At 35.6% G+C, this 12719-nt stretch overlaps 1 protein-coding gene and 1 non-coding gene across 3 annotated transcripts in view; one reads left to right on the plus strand and one right to left on the minus strand.

The window, feature by feature from the left end:
• The window catches only part of Uqcc1 (ubiquinol-cytochrome c reductase complex assembly factor 1), a 93640-nt gene that overhangs the window by 64755 nt on the left and 16166 nt on the right, over positions 1 to 12719 (minus strand). For both annotated transcript variants that reach the window (XM_071608868.1, XM_027945280.2), the window contains exons 4-5: positions 11069 to 11176; positions 2052 to 2124 (exon numbers count right to left, since the gene is read on the minus strand). In XM_071608868.1, coding sequence (XP_071464969.1) covers positions 2052 to 2124; positions 11069 to 11176 — 181 coding nt within the window. The remainder of the gene's footprint in view (positions 1 to 2051; positions 2125 to 11068; positions 11177 to 12719) is intronic.
• LOC114100605 (U6 spliceosomal RNA) lies at positions 4173 to 4279 on the plus strand. The gene has a single exon (XR_003584100.1). It is a non-coding gene; the product is annotated as a U6 spliceosomal RNA (small nuclear RNA).

The following is a 12719-nucleotide window of genomic DNA, read 5'->3' on the forward strand; positions in this document are numbered from 1 at the left end:
CAACTACTCAGGAAACTGAAGCAGGGATAACAGGTTTGAGACCAGCGTGGGCAACTCAGCAAAATCTTGTCTAAAAATAAAATTAAAAAAAAAAAAAAGAACTGTCGGACTGGGGTTGTAGCTCAGTGGTACAGCACTTGCCTAGCACATGTGAGGCACTGGGTTGGATCCTCAGCACCACATAAAAATAAATTTTAAAAAATAAAGGTATTGTGTCCATCTACAATTAAAAAATTTTTTTAAAAAAGGACTGGGGCCAAGTGCAGTGGCACAAGCCTGTGATCCTGGTGGCTTGAGAGGCTGAGGCAGGAGAATGGCAAGTTCAAAGCCAGCCTCAGTGAAAGCGAGGCACTAAGCAATTCAGTGAGACCATGTCTCTAAATAAAATACAAAACAGGGCTGGAGATGTGGCTAGTTGGTCGAGTGCCCCTGAATTCAATCCCCAGAACCCAAAAAGAAGAGAAAGACTGGAGATGTAGCTCAGTATGCACAAGGAACTGGGTTCAATACCCAGCACCACAAATAAAAGAAAAAGAAAAAAATATGTATGTATATATGATGGGATATATTTAAGTATATGAATTCAAGAAACCACTTAAGGAAAAAAATAGCTTTTAATAATAATAATTTATTCATTATGTAGGAAAGTATATTTCCTCCTTTTGGACTAATTCATCCTACAATGAGAAATTGTTATAGCTTTTAACAAAGAATAAGTAAGAAATGGAAAATGGACAATTAATTGGGATTACAACTGAATATGGTACTTCAAGTCTCTAATGTCAGTCTGCTGAAACAGTAAAATAAAACAACTTGTGTTTGATTTTTAAAAACAGAATAGTTATTGGGGCTGAGACTGTAGCTCAGTGGCAGAGCACTCGCCTAGCACATGTAGGCACTGGGTTCAATCCTTAGCACCACATAAAAATGAAACAAATAAAATAAAGGCATGCTGTCCATCTATGACTACAAAAAAAAAATTTTTAAACAGAATAGTTATTAAATAATCAAGACTGCATCTATCTTCATTATTGCTAACATTATACAATAATGAACATTACTGCAACACATTATAAATGTGTGGTCAGAAAACAATATCAGATTCATAAACCTTCTAGGTGTTTGCTCTTTTGAGGAAATGGCTATACTATAGCACGCTCTTCCTTCTAAAATCTGTGGAACTGGAAATGGTTTCAATTCTTCCAGTAATTTCATAAGTATTCATTTTAATTAACTTTGTTAATAGCTACAACAGTTTATAGCATCAAAATTAATATTGTATTGATTGATTGTAACTCTTTTGTGAGAGACAGTCCAGGAGTTTGACAGGCATAACATATTGTGAGTAAACAACTCACTAACATATAATCCTTAAGAAAGGGCTAAGCTAGTAAAACCCTTTTGGAAAGCAATTTATCAATCAACTATAAACAATAAAATTATATGAGCCTTTTAAACCAATAGTCCTTTAACAGAAGAAAAATCTTGAGGCTTACTCCAGAATTGACTAAAACAATTAAAAACTAGAAACAAAGGAAGAATGACTGGCAAAAAGTCCATGTCAAAATGCTAACTAAGGGCTGGGGATGTAGCTCAGTGGCAGAGTGCTTGCACTCTAAGCACATGTGAGGCACTGGGTTCGATCTTTAGCACTGCATAAAAATAAACAAATAAAATAAAGGCATGCTGTCCACACACAACTACCCCCCCAAAAAATTTTTTAAATGCTAATTAAAACATCCTCAATGTAAAACAGGTATGGTCACTACAAGTTCTCTGACTTAAAAAAGACACATGTACAGGAGGATGATAAAGTCAAAGTACTAGACAAATTTGTAGGGGTTTTCCAAATTTGTTTTAAAAAAATGATTTATTTCTATTAATATGTTGTTTTTTATTCTACCAAGAGAAAAACAGCTTGTATTATATACTTTGTGCAGCAAAAATTGTTTCACAAATGATTTTTTTAAATGTCTATCCTATTAAAATGCATCCATAAAAATGAAAAATAGATTCACTTTCCTGTCCAGAATTATTAAATGGTAACTTACTTAGAAAGAATTCCTCGAAGTCAGTTTTCTCCACACAGCTAGTATACATGCGCAGGGCTGCAATCTTAATTTTCTAGACAAAGAGAACAAAAAACTCAACACAGGACCAAGAGGATATTCCAGTATCATAAGAAATGGGTCATAAAATCATACATTTCTTCAACTAGAAGGGTCTAAAACCTATCTCTAGGCAATTTAATCTAATACAGTTTTTTTTTGGGGGGGGGTGGTTGGTACTGGGGATTGAACCCAGGAACACTTAACCACTGAGCCACACATCCCTAGGCTCCCACTCCCCCTGCCTTTTTTTTTTTTTTTTTTTTTTTTTTTGAGACAGGATATTGCTAATTGGCTTAACCCTTGGCCAAGATGCATGCAGACTAACTTTAAATTTGCCATCCTCCTGCCTGAGGGAAAGGATCCCTATAATCCCTAGCCGAGCAGAGACTGGAGATGACGGGTGTGCACCACAACTCCCCATCCAGCTGACATTTTTTTCTAGCCATTTTCTAGCCACAGCTTTATACAATGTTAAGAATGTTAGCATGAAAATGTCAAAGATTTCTCTCAATACTTAAATGAAATCACTCCTTTTAATTTTTCACCACATGTGAACTTCTAAGCCGATGTTCAACATTATCCACAACAACTCTTTATACTCTGAAATCCTTTATATTAAAAAATTACTTAGGGTTGGGGTTGTAGCTCAGTGGTAAAGAACTTGCCTAGTACTGGTGAGGCACTGGATTCAATCCTCAGCACTGCATAAAAATAAATAAATAAAATTACCTATTATTTTTACCAAAATCAAATAAAAATCTTTCATCTTTTCCTCAAAAACATTACTAACAGTCTATAAATCTTTTATTTTTTTTTTGGGGGGGGAGGTCTTTTCCATATTGTCTTTAGTTTTAATAGTTTGTAGATTAACAATACTGTATATATAAACAAAAGTTTCTAATGAATATAAAATACAGTAGAACACTCAACCTTTTTCTATTTCCCAAAGTAATAAGAATTTTCTCAGAATTTTATTTATTTATTTGTTTGTTTTGTTTATTTATTTATTTTTGGTGCCAGGGATACTGTACCACTGAGCCACATCATATCTCTATCCCTTTTTATTTTTAGACAGGATCTTACTAAGTTGCTTGGGGCCTTACTAAATTATTAAGGCTGGCCCCAAACTTGCAATCCTTCTGCCTTCAACCTCCCAAGTCACTGGGATTACAGGCGTATGCCACCCTGCCCAGCTTAGGATCTTGATATAAATAACAATTCTAACTTATTTGCTAACCTGTATACTTAAGATTTGTATATTTTACTGTATGTAATTTATGCCTTAATAAAGACAAATCTAAAAATCAAAAGTAAATTCCTTTGAATTGTGCCTGATGTGACACTGTACACCTGGAATCCCTGCTACTCAGGAGGCTGGGCAGAAAGATCATTAGTTTGAGACCAGCCTAAGCAATTTAGTGATACCTTGTCTCAAAATGAAATTAGGAAGGTGTAGGGATGTAGTGCAATGGTAGAGGCAAGCACAAGGCAAGCACAAGCCCTGGGTTCAATCCCCAGTACTGGGTAGGGGAGGGGAAGAACTAAACTGAATTGTTAAAAGTCTGAAGACCAACTCAGTGCTACAGAAACATATTTTCAAGGATTTTTAAAACATCTCATTAAGGGGGCAAGGTATCACACACCTGTAATCCCAGTGATTTGGGAGGCTGAGGTGGGAGGATTGAAAGTTCAAGGCTAGCCTCAGCAATTCAATGAGACCCTGTCTCAAAAAAAAAAAAAGTGGGGAGCTGAGGACATGACTCAGTGGGAAAGTGCCCTTGGATTCAATCCCCAGAACCCCCCCCCAAAAAAAATTTTTTTTTCCATTAAGGATACAACTAACTTAAATTAGCACATCAAGGAAACCACTTGTAGAAGTTTTATTTTTCTTTCTTAAAAAGACAGGGAAAGGGCTGGGGTTGTGGCTCAGCTGTAGAGCGCTTCACTAGTAAGTGCGAGGCCCAGGGTTCGATCCTCAGCACCACATAAAAATAAAAAAACAAAATAAAGGTATTGTGTACAACTAAAAAATAAATATTAAAAAAAATAAAAGACAGGGAAGTGTTCTCTTCAGCAGCACATATACTAAAATTGGAATGATAAAGAAAAGATTAGCATTGCCCCTGCGCAAGAATGACACACAAATCTGTGAAGCGTTTCATATTTTTGTGTACAACCAGTGACTTGAAAAATTGTGCTCTATATGTGTAATATGAAATGAATTGCATTCTGCCATCATATATAAATAATTTAGTAAAAATAATTTTTAAAAAAGGAAAAGTTAAAACTCAAATATGCAAACAAAAACATGCACAGACTAAGAATGGCATAGCAATTGAAGACAAGCAATGTCCAATTCACTGGAACTGTTAATAAAACTTCAAATCACCAAAGATAAACTATACCCAATGCTATACAATGTTCATATTTTTCTATACATTCTAGAGTCAAAAAAAAAAAAAAAAACCCAAAACCAAAACAGTGTCTCTGATGAGCAGAAATGCCTATAATAAATTAAGCCAGGATTATGTTTCTGATTGTAATGAAGATTTGTTAATTTGAGGTCTATCATATTTTCAAAGCCTTTTATCTAAAGCTTATATGGAAAAAAAACAGAACACATAAACAAATGAAAATCAGATATATAAGTCTGGGGAGTAAATCAGCAGTTTAGAAGTCTACCTTTAAATAAAACTCATGGTAAAACTCTAAAAAAGAAGAGCAAATTAAACCGAAAAGCAAGCAGAAAGAATGATAGCCTAAAAAATAGAAACCAATGAAAAATAATATAGAAAATCAAAGAACCTAAATTTGGTTCTTTTAAAATATCAGTAAAATTAGCCAGAGGGGAGGAAGAAAAGAAAATACTGGGGAATCACAGTAACCAAATTATATTGTTACATGTACAAATATGGAACAATAAATCTCACCATTATGTATAATAATTATGTACAACTATAATACATCAATAAAAATATGGAAAAAATAAAATCAAAATGGAAAAATTTGAAAATAAATAAATAAAATTAGCCAGATTTATCAAAGAAATAAAACAGAGGATTTAAAGTGCCAATATCAAGAATCAGAGAGGAGACATAACTACATATCTTAAAGGCATTCATAGGATAATGAGAGAATATTATGAACAACCATGGGCAATGAATGTGATTACTTAGATGAAATGGGCAAATTTTTGAAAGCTACAAACTAGCAAAACTCACAAGGATAAATAAAAAACAGGTATAGTCCTGTATCTCTCAAAGAAATTTGATTTGTGGTTAAAAACTTTCCCATAAAGAAAACTGCAGGTCCAGATGGCACCTTAGAGAATTACACCCAATATTTATTTTTATTTTGTGCTACTGGAAATTAACTTGGGGGACCTCAACCACTGAGCTACATCCCTCAATCCCTTTTACTTTTTGTTTTGAGACAAGGGTTTCCCTAAATTCCTAGGCTGACCTCAAGCCTGAGATCTTCCTGTCTCAGCCTTCCTGGTCCCTGAGATTATAGGCATGTACCATCACACCTGGCTCGTGTCATTTCTTTAAATGTTGGGTACAGCCACACACTCCTTTAATCCCAGTAACTCCAAGGCTAAGGCAGGAGGACTAGGAGGCTGAGGCAGGAAGATTGCAAGTTAAAGGCCAGCCTAGGCAACTTAGTGAAACCCAGTCTCAAAACAAAAAAATAAAAAGGGCTGGGGGATGTAACTCAGCAGTAGAGCACCCCTGGATGGGATCCCCAGTATTACAAAAAAAAAGGAAAGAAAGAAAGAAAAGAAAAAAAGAAGGAAACAATACCAAAGCTACACTTCCGGTAAAGTAGAGGAAAAGAACATTTCACAACTCATTTATAAAACCATTATCCTGATATCAAAATCAGTCATTAGAAGAAAGCTAAACTGCTGGGCGTGATGCTATAATCCCGGCAGCTTGAGAGGCTGAGACAGGAGGATTGCGAGTTTAAAGCCAGCCTTAGCCCTGGCAAGGAGCTAAACAACTCAGTGAGACCCTGTTTCTAAATAAAATATAAAATAGGGCTGGGGATGTGGCTTAGTGGTTGAGTACCCCTGAGTTCAATCCCTGGTACCAAAAAAAAGAAAGAAAGCTAGGGGCTGGGGATGTGGCTCAAGCGGTAGCGCGCTCGCCTGGCATGCATGTGGCCCAGGTTCGATCCTCAGCACCATATACAAACAAAGATGTCGTGTCCGCCAAAAACTAAAAAAATAAGTATTGAAAAAATTCCCTCTCTCTCCCTCTCTCTTCCCTCTCTCTCTTTAAAAAAAAAAAAATAGAAAAAAGAAAGAAAGAGAGAAAGCTAAACTTTAGAATTATAATCTTCATAAACATAGTTGCAAAATTCCTTAATAAAATATATAAAAAGGACAATATATCATGATCAAGTGGGATTTATCCATAAATGCAAAGTTGATTCAACGCTGGCAAATCAATCAATGTAATTCACCTACATCAAAATACAAAAATAAGAAAAGAAAATCTGTTTAACTTTGTTAACATCTGCAGTTATTTTAAGTACTTAACCACAGAATACATTTTGGGAAGCACTGATCTGTACAATCCTCTAAATAATGCTATCATTATACTACTATTATGGCCTTCTCAGGTCTATTCCTAACCTTGAGATGGGAATTCTGGAAATCCCTTAGTTTTCCACCTCATTTGACAATGTTTATGAGCTGAGAATAGAAGGAAAACAAAACAGACAAAAATCTGTGCCCTTTAGAAACTTATGGCCTTGGGCTGGGGATGTGGCTCAAGCGGTAGCGTGCTCGCCTGGCATGCGTGCGGCCTGGGTTCAATCCTCAGCACCACATACAAACAAATGTTGTGTCTGCCGAAAAACTAAAAAATAAAAAATATTAAAAAAAAAAAAAAGAAAGAAACTTATGGCCTTGTCCAACTCCAGATCAGTTTATAATTTTAACTAAAATCCCTAATTGTTTATTTCTTGCTCTTTTTTTTTTTTAAATCCTGCAGTTTCCTTTAGGTTCCTCTATATAAAGTCTGTTAGGTTCACAATTAATCACCCTGCCCTAGGAAAAGCAGACTTGCCTCCAAGGACCACATCTCTCCTTGAGAAGGAAGCTTTCCCCCATAATATGTTCATGAAAAAGCACTCATTACAAATAATGAAGAGTTCACCAGATTGGCTCGGGTATTTATACAGTGCTCAAACTGTAGAAATCAAGAGCATTTTACAGTTCTTCACTTTTCCTGCAGCAAAGCCAAGCCTTTATACTTGGGTGAGCCATTTTCCTGGACAAATCTCTAAAGCAAGTCGCTGAAGATTATCACACAGGGACTGGACATAATAAATGGAAAGAAGTTATCCAAGAATTATGCATTAATATAAGTTAAAGAGGTAAATGGACTAAATGTCCACCAAGTCAATACAAGCTGTTCTGATCCTTGGATGATTTCATGTTTATTTCATTCTAACTTTGGAAGGCTTCGTCAGGCTACTTGACCGAAACAGAAGTATCTAGGACAGCTTTAGGATGATCTCCCAGAAACTGATAGTTTCTGTACTGAATTCTATGCATTCTATTCTGTACTGGAATTCCTTCTTCAGCATTCTTGACTCATGAATGGGCCCCTGTTAAATAAGATCAATGACTTTTTGCAAGGCTACCTATCTTACTGAAGAACAGTTCTTAGATTACTGAACTTAAATCTGCTTCATATAATATTCATTAGACATTTTTCTGGCCATTGGAGTAACTCGGATAAGCATCCCTGTTTCCTTCAACCATTCTTTATTCAACAGTTTCTAAGCTTTCACAAGACTCATTGTCCAACTCTGAATATATTCCAGTTTCTCATGTCCTTCAGAACAAAACTAAATTTTTGGCTCAATGCTAATACAAAACCTATCCATTCCATGGCATGTGCTTGAATCATGGCATGTGCTGTCCTTTCTTATATGATATTGCTATACAAATATAATGTAAAAGAGTGGTTATTTCAGGATACTACAAGAAATAAGGAAAAGCTACATTTAAAATCCTAATTATGGGCTGGGGCTGTAACTCAGTGGTAGAGCACTTGCCTCACATGTGTGAGGTACTGGGTTCAATCCTCAGCACTACATAAAAATTAGTAAAGATACTGTATGTCCATCTACAACTAAAAAAAAATTTTAAAAAAAGTTTTTAAAAATCCTAATTATGACTCTAAAGAAAAATGGGAACTATACATTAAAACATTAAAGAAAAGTATAAAGACATTTGATACTGCTGACATGGACAGATAAGCCAGCATTTTACTTCCTAATGAAATACATAAAGAATTCTGTAAATGCAATCAAATACAAGTGTCTAGCCATAGATTTCTGAGTTAACATTGTTGAAAGGGCTCTTTAGTTTTTCAAAATGGAGGCTGGATGGTGGTACACACCAGTAATCCCAGCAACTTGGAGGCTGATATAGAAGCATCAAAAGTTCAAGGCTGGGGCTGGGGATGTGGCTCAAGCGGTAGCGCGCTCGCCTGGCATGCGTGCGGCCTGGGTTCGATCCTTAGCACCACATACAAACAAAGATGTTGTGTCCGCCAAAAACTGAAAAATAAATACTGAAATTCTCTCTCTCTCTCTCTCTCTAAAAAAAAAAAAAAGTTCAAGGCTGTGCCAGGCACGGTAGCACACACACCTTTAATCTCAGGAGGCTGAGGCAGGAGGATCACAAATTCAAAGCCAGCCTCAGCAAAAGCAAGGCACTAAGCAACTCAGTGAGACCTTGTCTCTAAATAAAATACAAATTAGGGCTGGGGATGTGGCTGGGTGGTTGAGTGCCGGAGTTCAATCCCCAGTACCAAAAAAAAAAAAAATTAAAGGCTCCTCTGAGCAACTTAGCAAGACCCTATCTATAAATAAAAAGTAAAAAGAGTTGGGGGGCTAGGGTGGTGGCTCAGTGATACAGCATTTGCCTAGCATGTGTGAGGCACTGGGTTCGATTCTCAGCACCACATATAAATAAATAAAATAAAGGTCCATTGACAACTAAAAAATATCTTTAAAAAAAAAGGGGTGGGGTCAGGGATATAGCTCAGCAGTAAAGAGCCTCTCAGTTCAATTCTTGGAAATAAAGGGGAAGTGGGGGAGTTGTATCTAGATTTTCCCAACACAATCATAGTAGAATGGTAGACTTCGGTATTTTGCTGTCATAAGTTTTAAAAACAAAGATTATAGAAAGTAGACAATGCCACATCACAAAGATATTTTTTAATGCAAACATTAGGAATTTAGTTGAGGTCACAAAGGGAACCAAAAAAAATCAGAGGCTAACCTAAGCTACAAGAGTGAAGGAATGTTCTTGATGATTTAGTAATCCTCCAAATGGTAGCCAATTTTCCCTCTGGAATCATTAAAAAAAAAAAAAAAACAGACTAGACAAAGCATATGGTAGTAACCAAGTGGAACCCAATCACCAAGAAATGAATAAAACAGTAAATTTTTCTTTTCTTTCTTTTTTCTGCTTTCATTTCCCTCTTCTAATTTTCAAACAAAACATATTTCAAGTTTTAAAATCTAAATCACTACCTTTTTTAAAAAATAGGGGAAAAGATTCTGGTTAATACATTACTAAATAAGTCAATAATTTATCAACCGTCAAAGAATTAAGATGAAAAATACATACATACATATACACACACACACACACACACACATATATATATAACTTTAATAAACTTAATATTTCCTTGATGATTTGGAAAGTACCTCATAACCTCAGGGTCTCAAGAATATCATTACTACTTAGCATTTGTGCCCTCTCTATACATTTCAAAAATCCCCTAATAAAAAATAAACAAATTCTTGTGCAATCACTGCTGAATTTTCAGAATTCACATACAAAGCAAAACCTCTATCTGCTGTAGTAATGACTGTTAGGAAGAGAAAGCAAGTAAGAAGAAACAAAGAATAGAGTCCATATTAAAACTGAAATTCTAATTTGAATCCAACTTGTTAAAACGGTATAAATGTCATTACTTATTTTGAGCAAAGTTATGACATTTTCTAGAAATGTCTTTCCTACCACTTTGTGTTGGTATGCTCTGACTTACAACTGACAATGATTAGACTTATCAAATATTCTAGCAACCTTGAAAGGCATTAAGAGACACTTTGCCACAGTGATAGAATAGTCATAGGAAATAAGTGGGATGAGAAGAACAGAATCACTAATGTTCTATTACTAAATTGATTAAAGGTATAAATAAGAACCAGTATACACCTGATACAGAGAGAACACTCATTCATTTACAGCAACTACTGTACAAGAAATAAGGTCCTAGGTCAAGTATTGACAAGAAGTCAATTATAACAAAGTCATGGAGTCAATTTTAATAAAAAAGATGCTTTTTCTAAAATTTTAAAGAATGTCACTATAATGACCTAGGGGAAAAAAATCACTTAATGAAAATGGATTCATCCTACACTAAGGGTGTGACTCTATATCATGTACAGCCAGAGTAATGAGAAGTTGTATTCCACTTGTGTATAATGTGTCAAAATGCATTCTACTGTCATGTATAACTAATTAAAACAAATTAGAAAATAAAATAATTTTTTTAAAAAATGAATTCATTGGAGACTTATGCTTCCTTAAGAATGCCGCCCGTCTGACCCTCTGCACTCTTCTACATGGCATACCATGTAGCAAGGGCCTGAAAGGTGCAATCTTACTGGGTGCCAGCTACTGTAAGCTGCTTCCAAGGCAGCTTACAACTAAAAAAGGAATATTTCAGTCCCACATGCTACATTTCAGTCTCACTGATCAAGAAGTGGGGGCTTGAGGTGGGGAGTGCATTTCTAAGAAATTATCAAAACAACATATGAATTTCATGAGAGCAAACAAGCTTTTAAAAAATCTTCTATGGGAAAGAGAAAGAACAAAACCCAAAATAAAAAAATGAAAAGAATTTAGAAGACATTACCCATTTACTGTATTTCAATGGTCCTGTGAATCCCATGGCTTCTATTATCTTCGTGAAAGCACCAACCTTCTCTTCAACAGGCTGTAGGGAATCCTTGGTAGCAGAAAGCTATTTAGTCAAATAGCCAAAGAGAAAGAAACCAAAATAAGTTGTAAAAAAAATTGCTTAGACATTTTATTCCCTACAATTTTTTTTTTTTTCTTTTTGTACTGAGGATTGAACCCACAGGCACTTTTACCACTAAGCTATATCTCTAGCCCTTTTTTATTTTCTGTTTTGAGACAGAGTCTTGCTAAGTTACTGAGGGTCTCACTAAGTTGCCTAGAACTTGCAATCCTCCTGCCTCAGCCTCCCTCCTGAGTCACAGAGATTACAGGTGTGTGCTACTGAGCCTGCCTTACCTTCAATTTTTTTGTGTGTGGGGTTTGGGGGTGGGTACCAGGGATTGAATTCAGGGGCTCTCAACCACTAAGCCACATCCCCAGCCCTATTTTGTATTTTATTTAGAGATAGGGTCTCACTGAGTTGCTTAGTGCCTCACTTCGGCTGAGGCTGGCTTTGAACTCAAGATCCCCCTGCCTCAGTCTCAGTTTCCTACAATTTTTATTTTTCATTTCATTAGACATCAGAACAGTGCAAATACAGATGAAATGTTTTTTTGTTTTTTGGTTTTTTTTTTTTTTGAGAGAGAGAAAGATAATTTTTTAATGTTTATTTTTTAGTTTTCGGAGGACACAACATCTTTGTTTTTGTATGTGGTGCTGAGGATCGAACCCGGGCCGCACACATGCCAGGTGAATGCGCTACCGCTTGAGCCACATCCCTAGCCCCAGCTGAAATGTTATCTAATATATGTCTTCCAAATTACAAAGCAAGTGATATCCACTTCACTGACCATGGGCTTATGAGCCCATGTCTAGGAAACGATAAATTTAGGATCTTTAGAATAAAAACTATATCAAAAAAGAGTACTTTCAAAATGAAATTTTTTGGTTGTTGTTGGTATTGTTTGTTTAGGGTTTTTTGGGAACTTGGCACACACTAGGCAAGCATTCTACCATGGAGCTATATTTCTACTCCTTAATAGGAATCTTGATCCCCATCTCCTAAAGAAAAATTCTGTGAAGAGAAATATTCTGTTTATTGGTGTGTAAAAGGAAAAGTGAGAAAAATACTATTTGAAAATAGGCAAATCATCCAAAACCACAGTCAACCAAAGTAAACCCTGAATACAATGTTTTTCAACTCATATATATATATATATATATATATATATATATTTTTTTTTTTTTTTTTTTTTTTTTTTTTTTTTTTGGTACTGGGGATTGAACTCAGGGTCACTAGACCACGGAGCCACATCCCCAGCCCTATTTTTTGTATTTTATTTAGAGTTGTTTAGAGCCTTGCTTTTACTGAGAATGGCTTCGAATTCATGATACTCCTGCCTCAGCTTCTTGAGCCACTGGGATTACAGGCATGTGCCACTGCACCCAGCCTTATATTCTTAGTACATATTTTAGTTAATTTGTTGCAACTGTGACTAAAAGACCTGACAAGAATAATTTTAGGAGGAAAGTTTATTTGGGGGCTCATGGTTTCAGAGGTCTCTGTCCACAAATAATTGGCTCTATTCCTCAAGAATGGAGATAAA

The sequence above is a fragment of the Marmota flaviventris genome, chromosome 2, assembly GCF_047511675.1.
Source record: "Marmota flaviventris isolate mMarFla1 chromosome 2, mMarFla1.hap1, whole genome shotgun sequence".
Taxonomy (NCBI): Eukaryota; Metazoa; Chordata; class Mammalia; order Rodentia; family Sciuridae; genus Marmota; species Marmota flaviventris.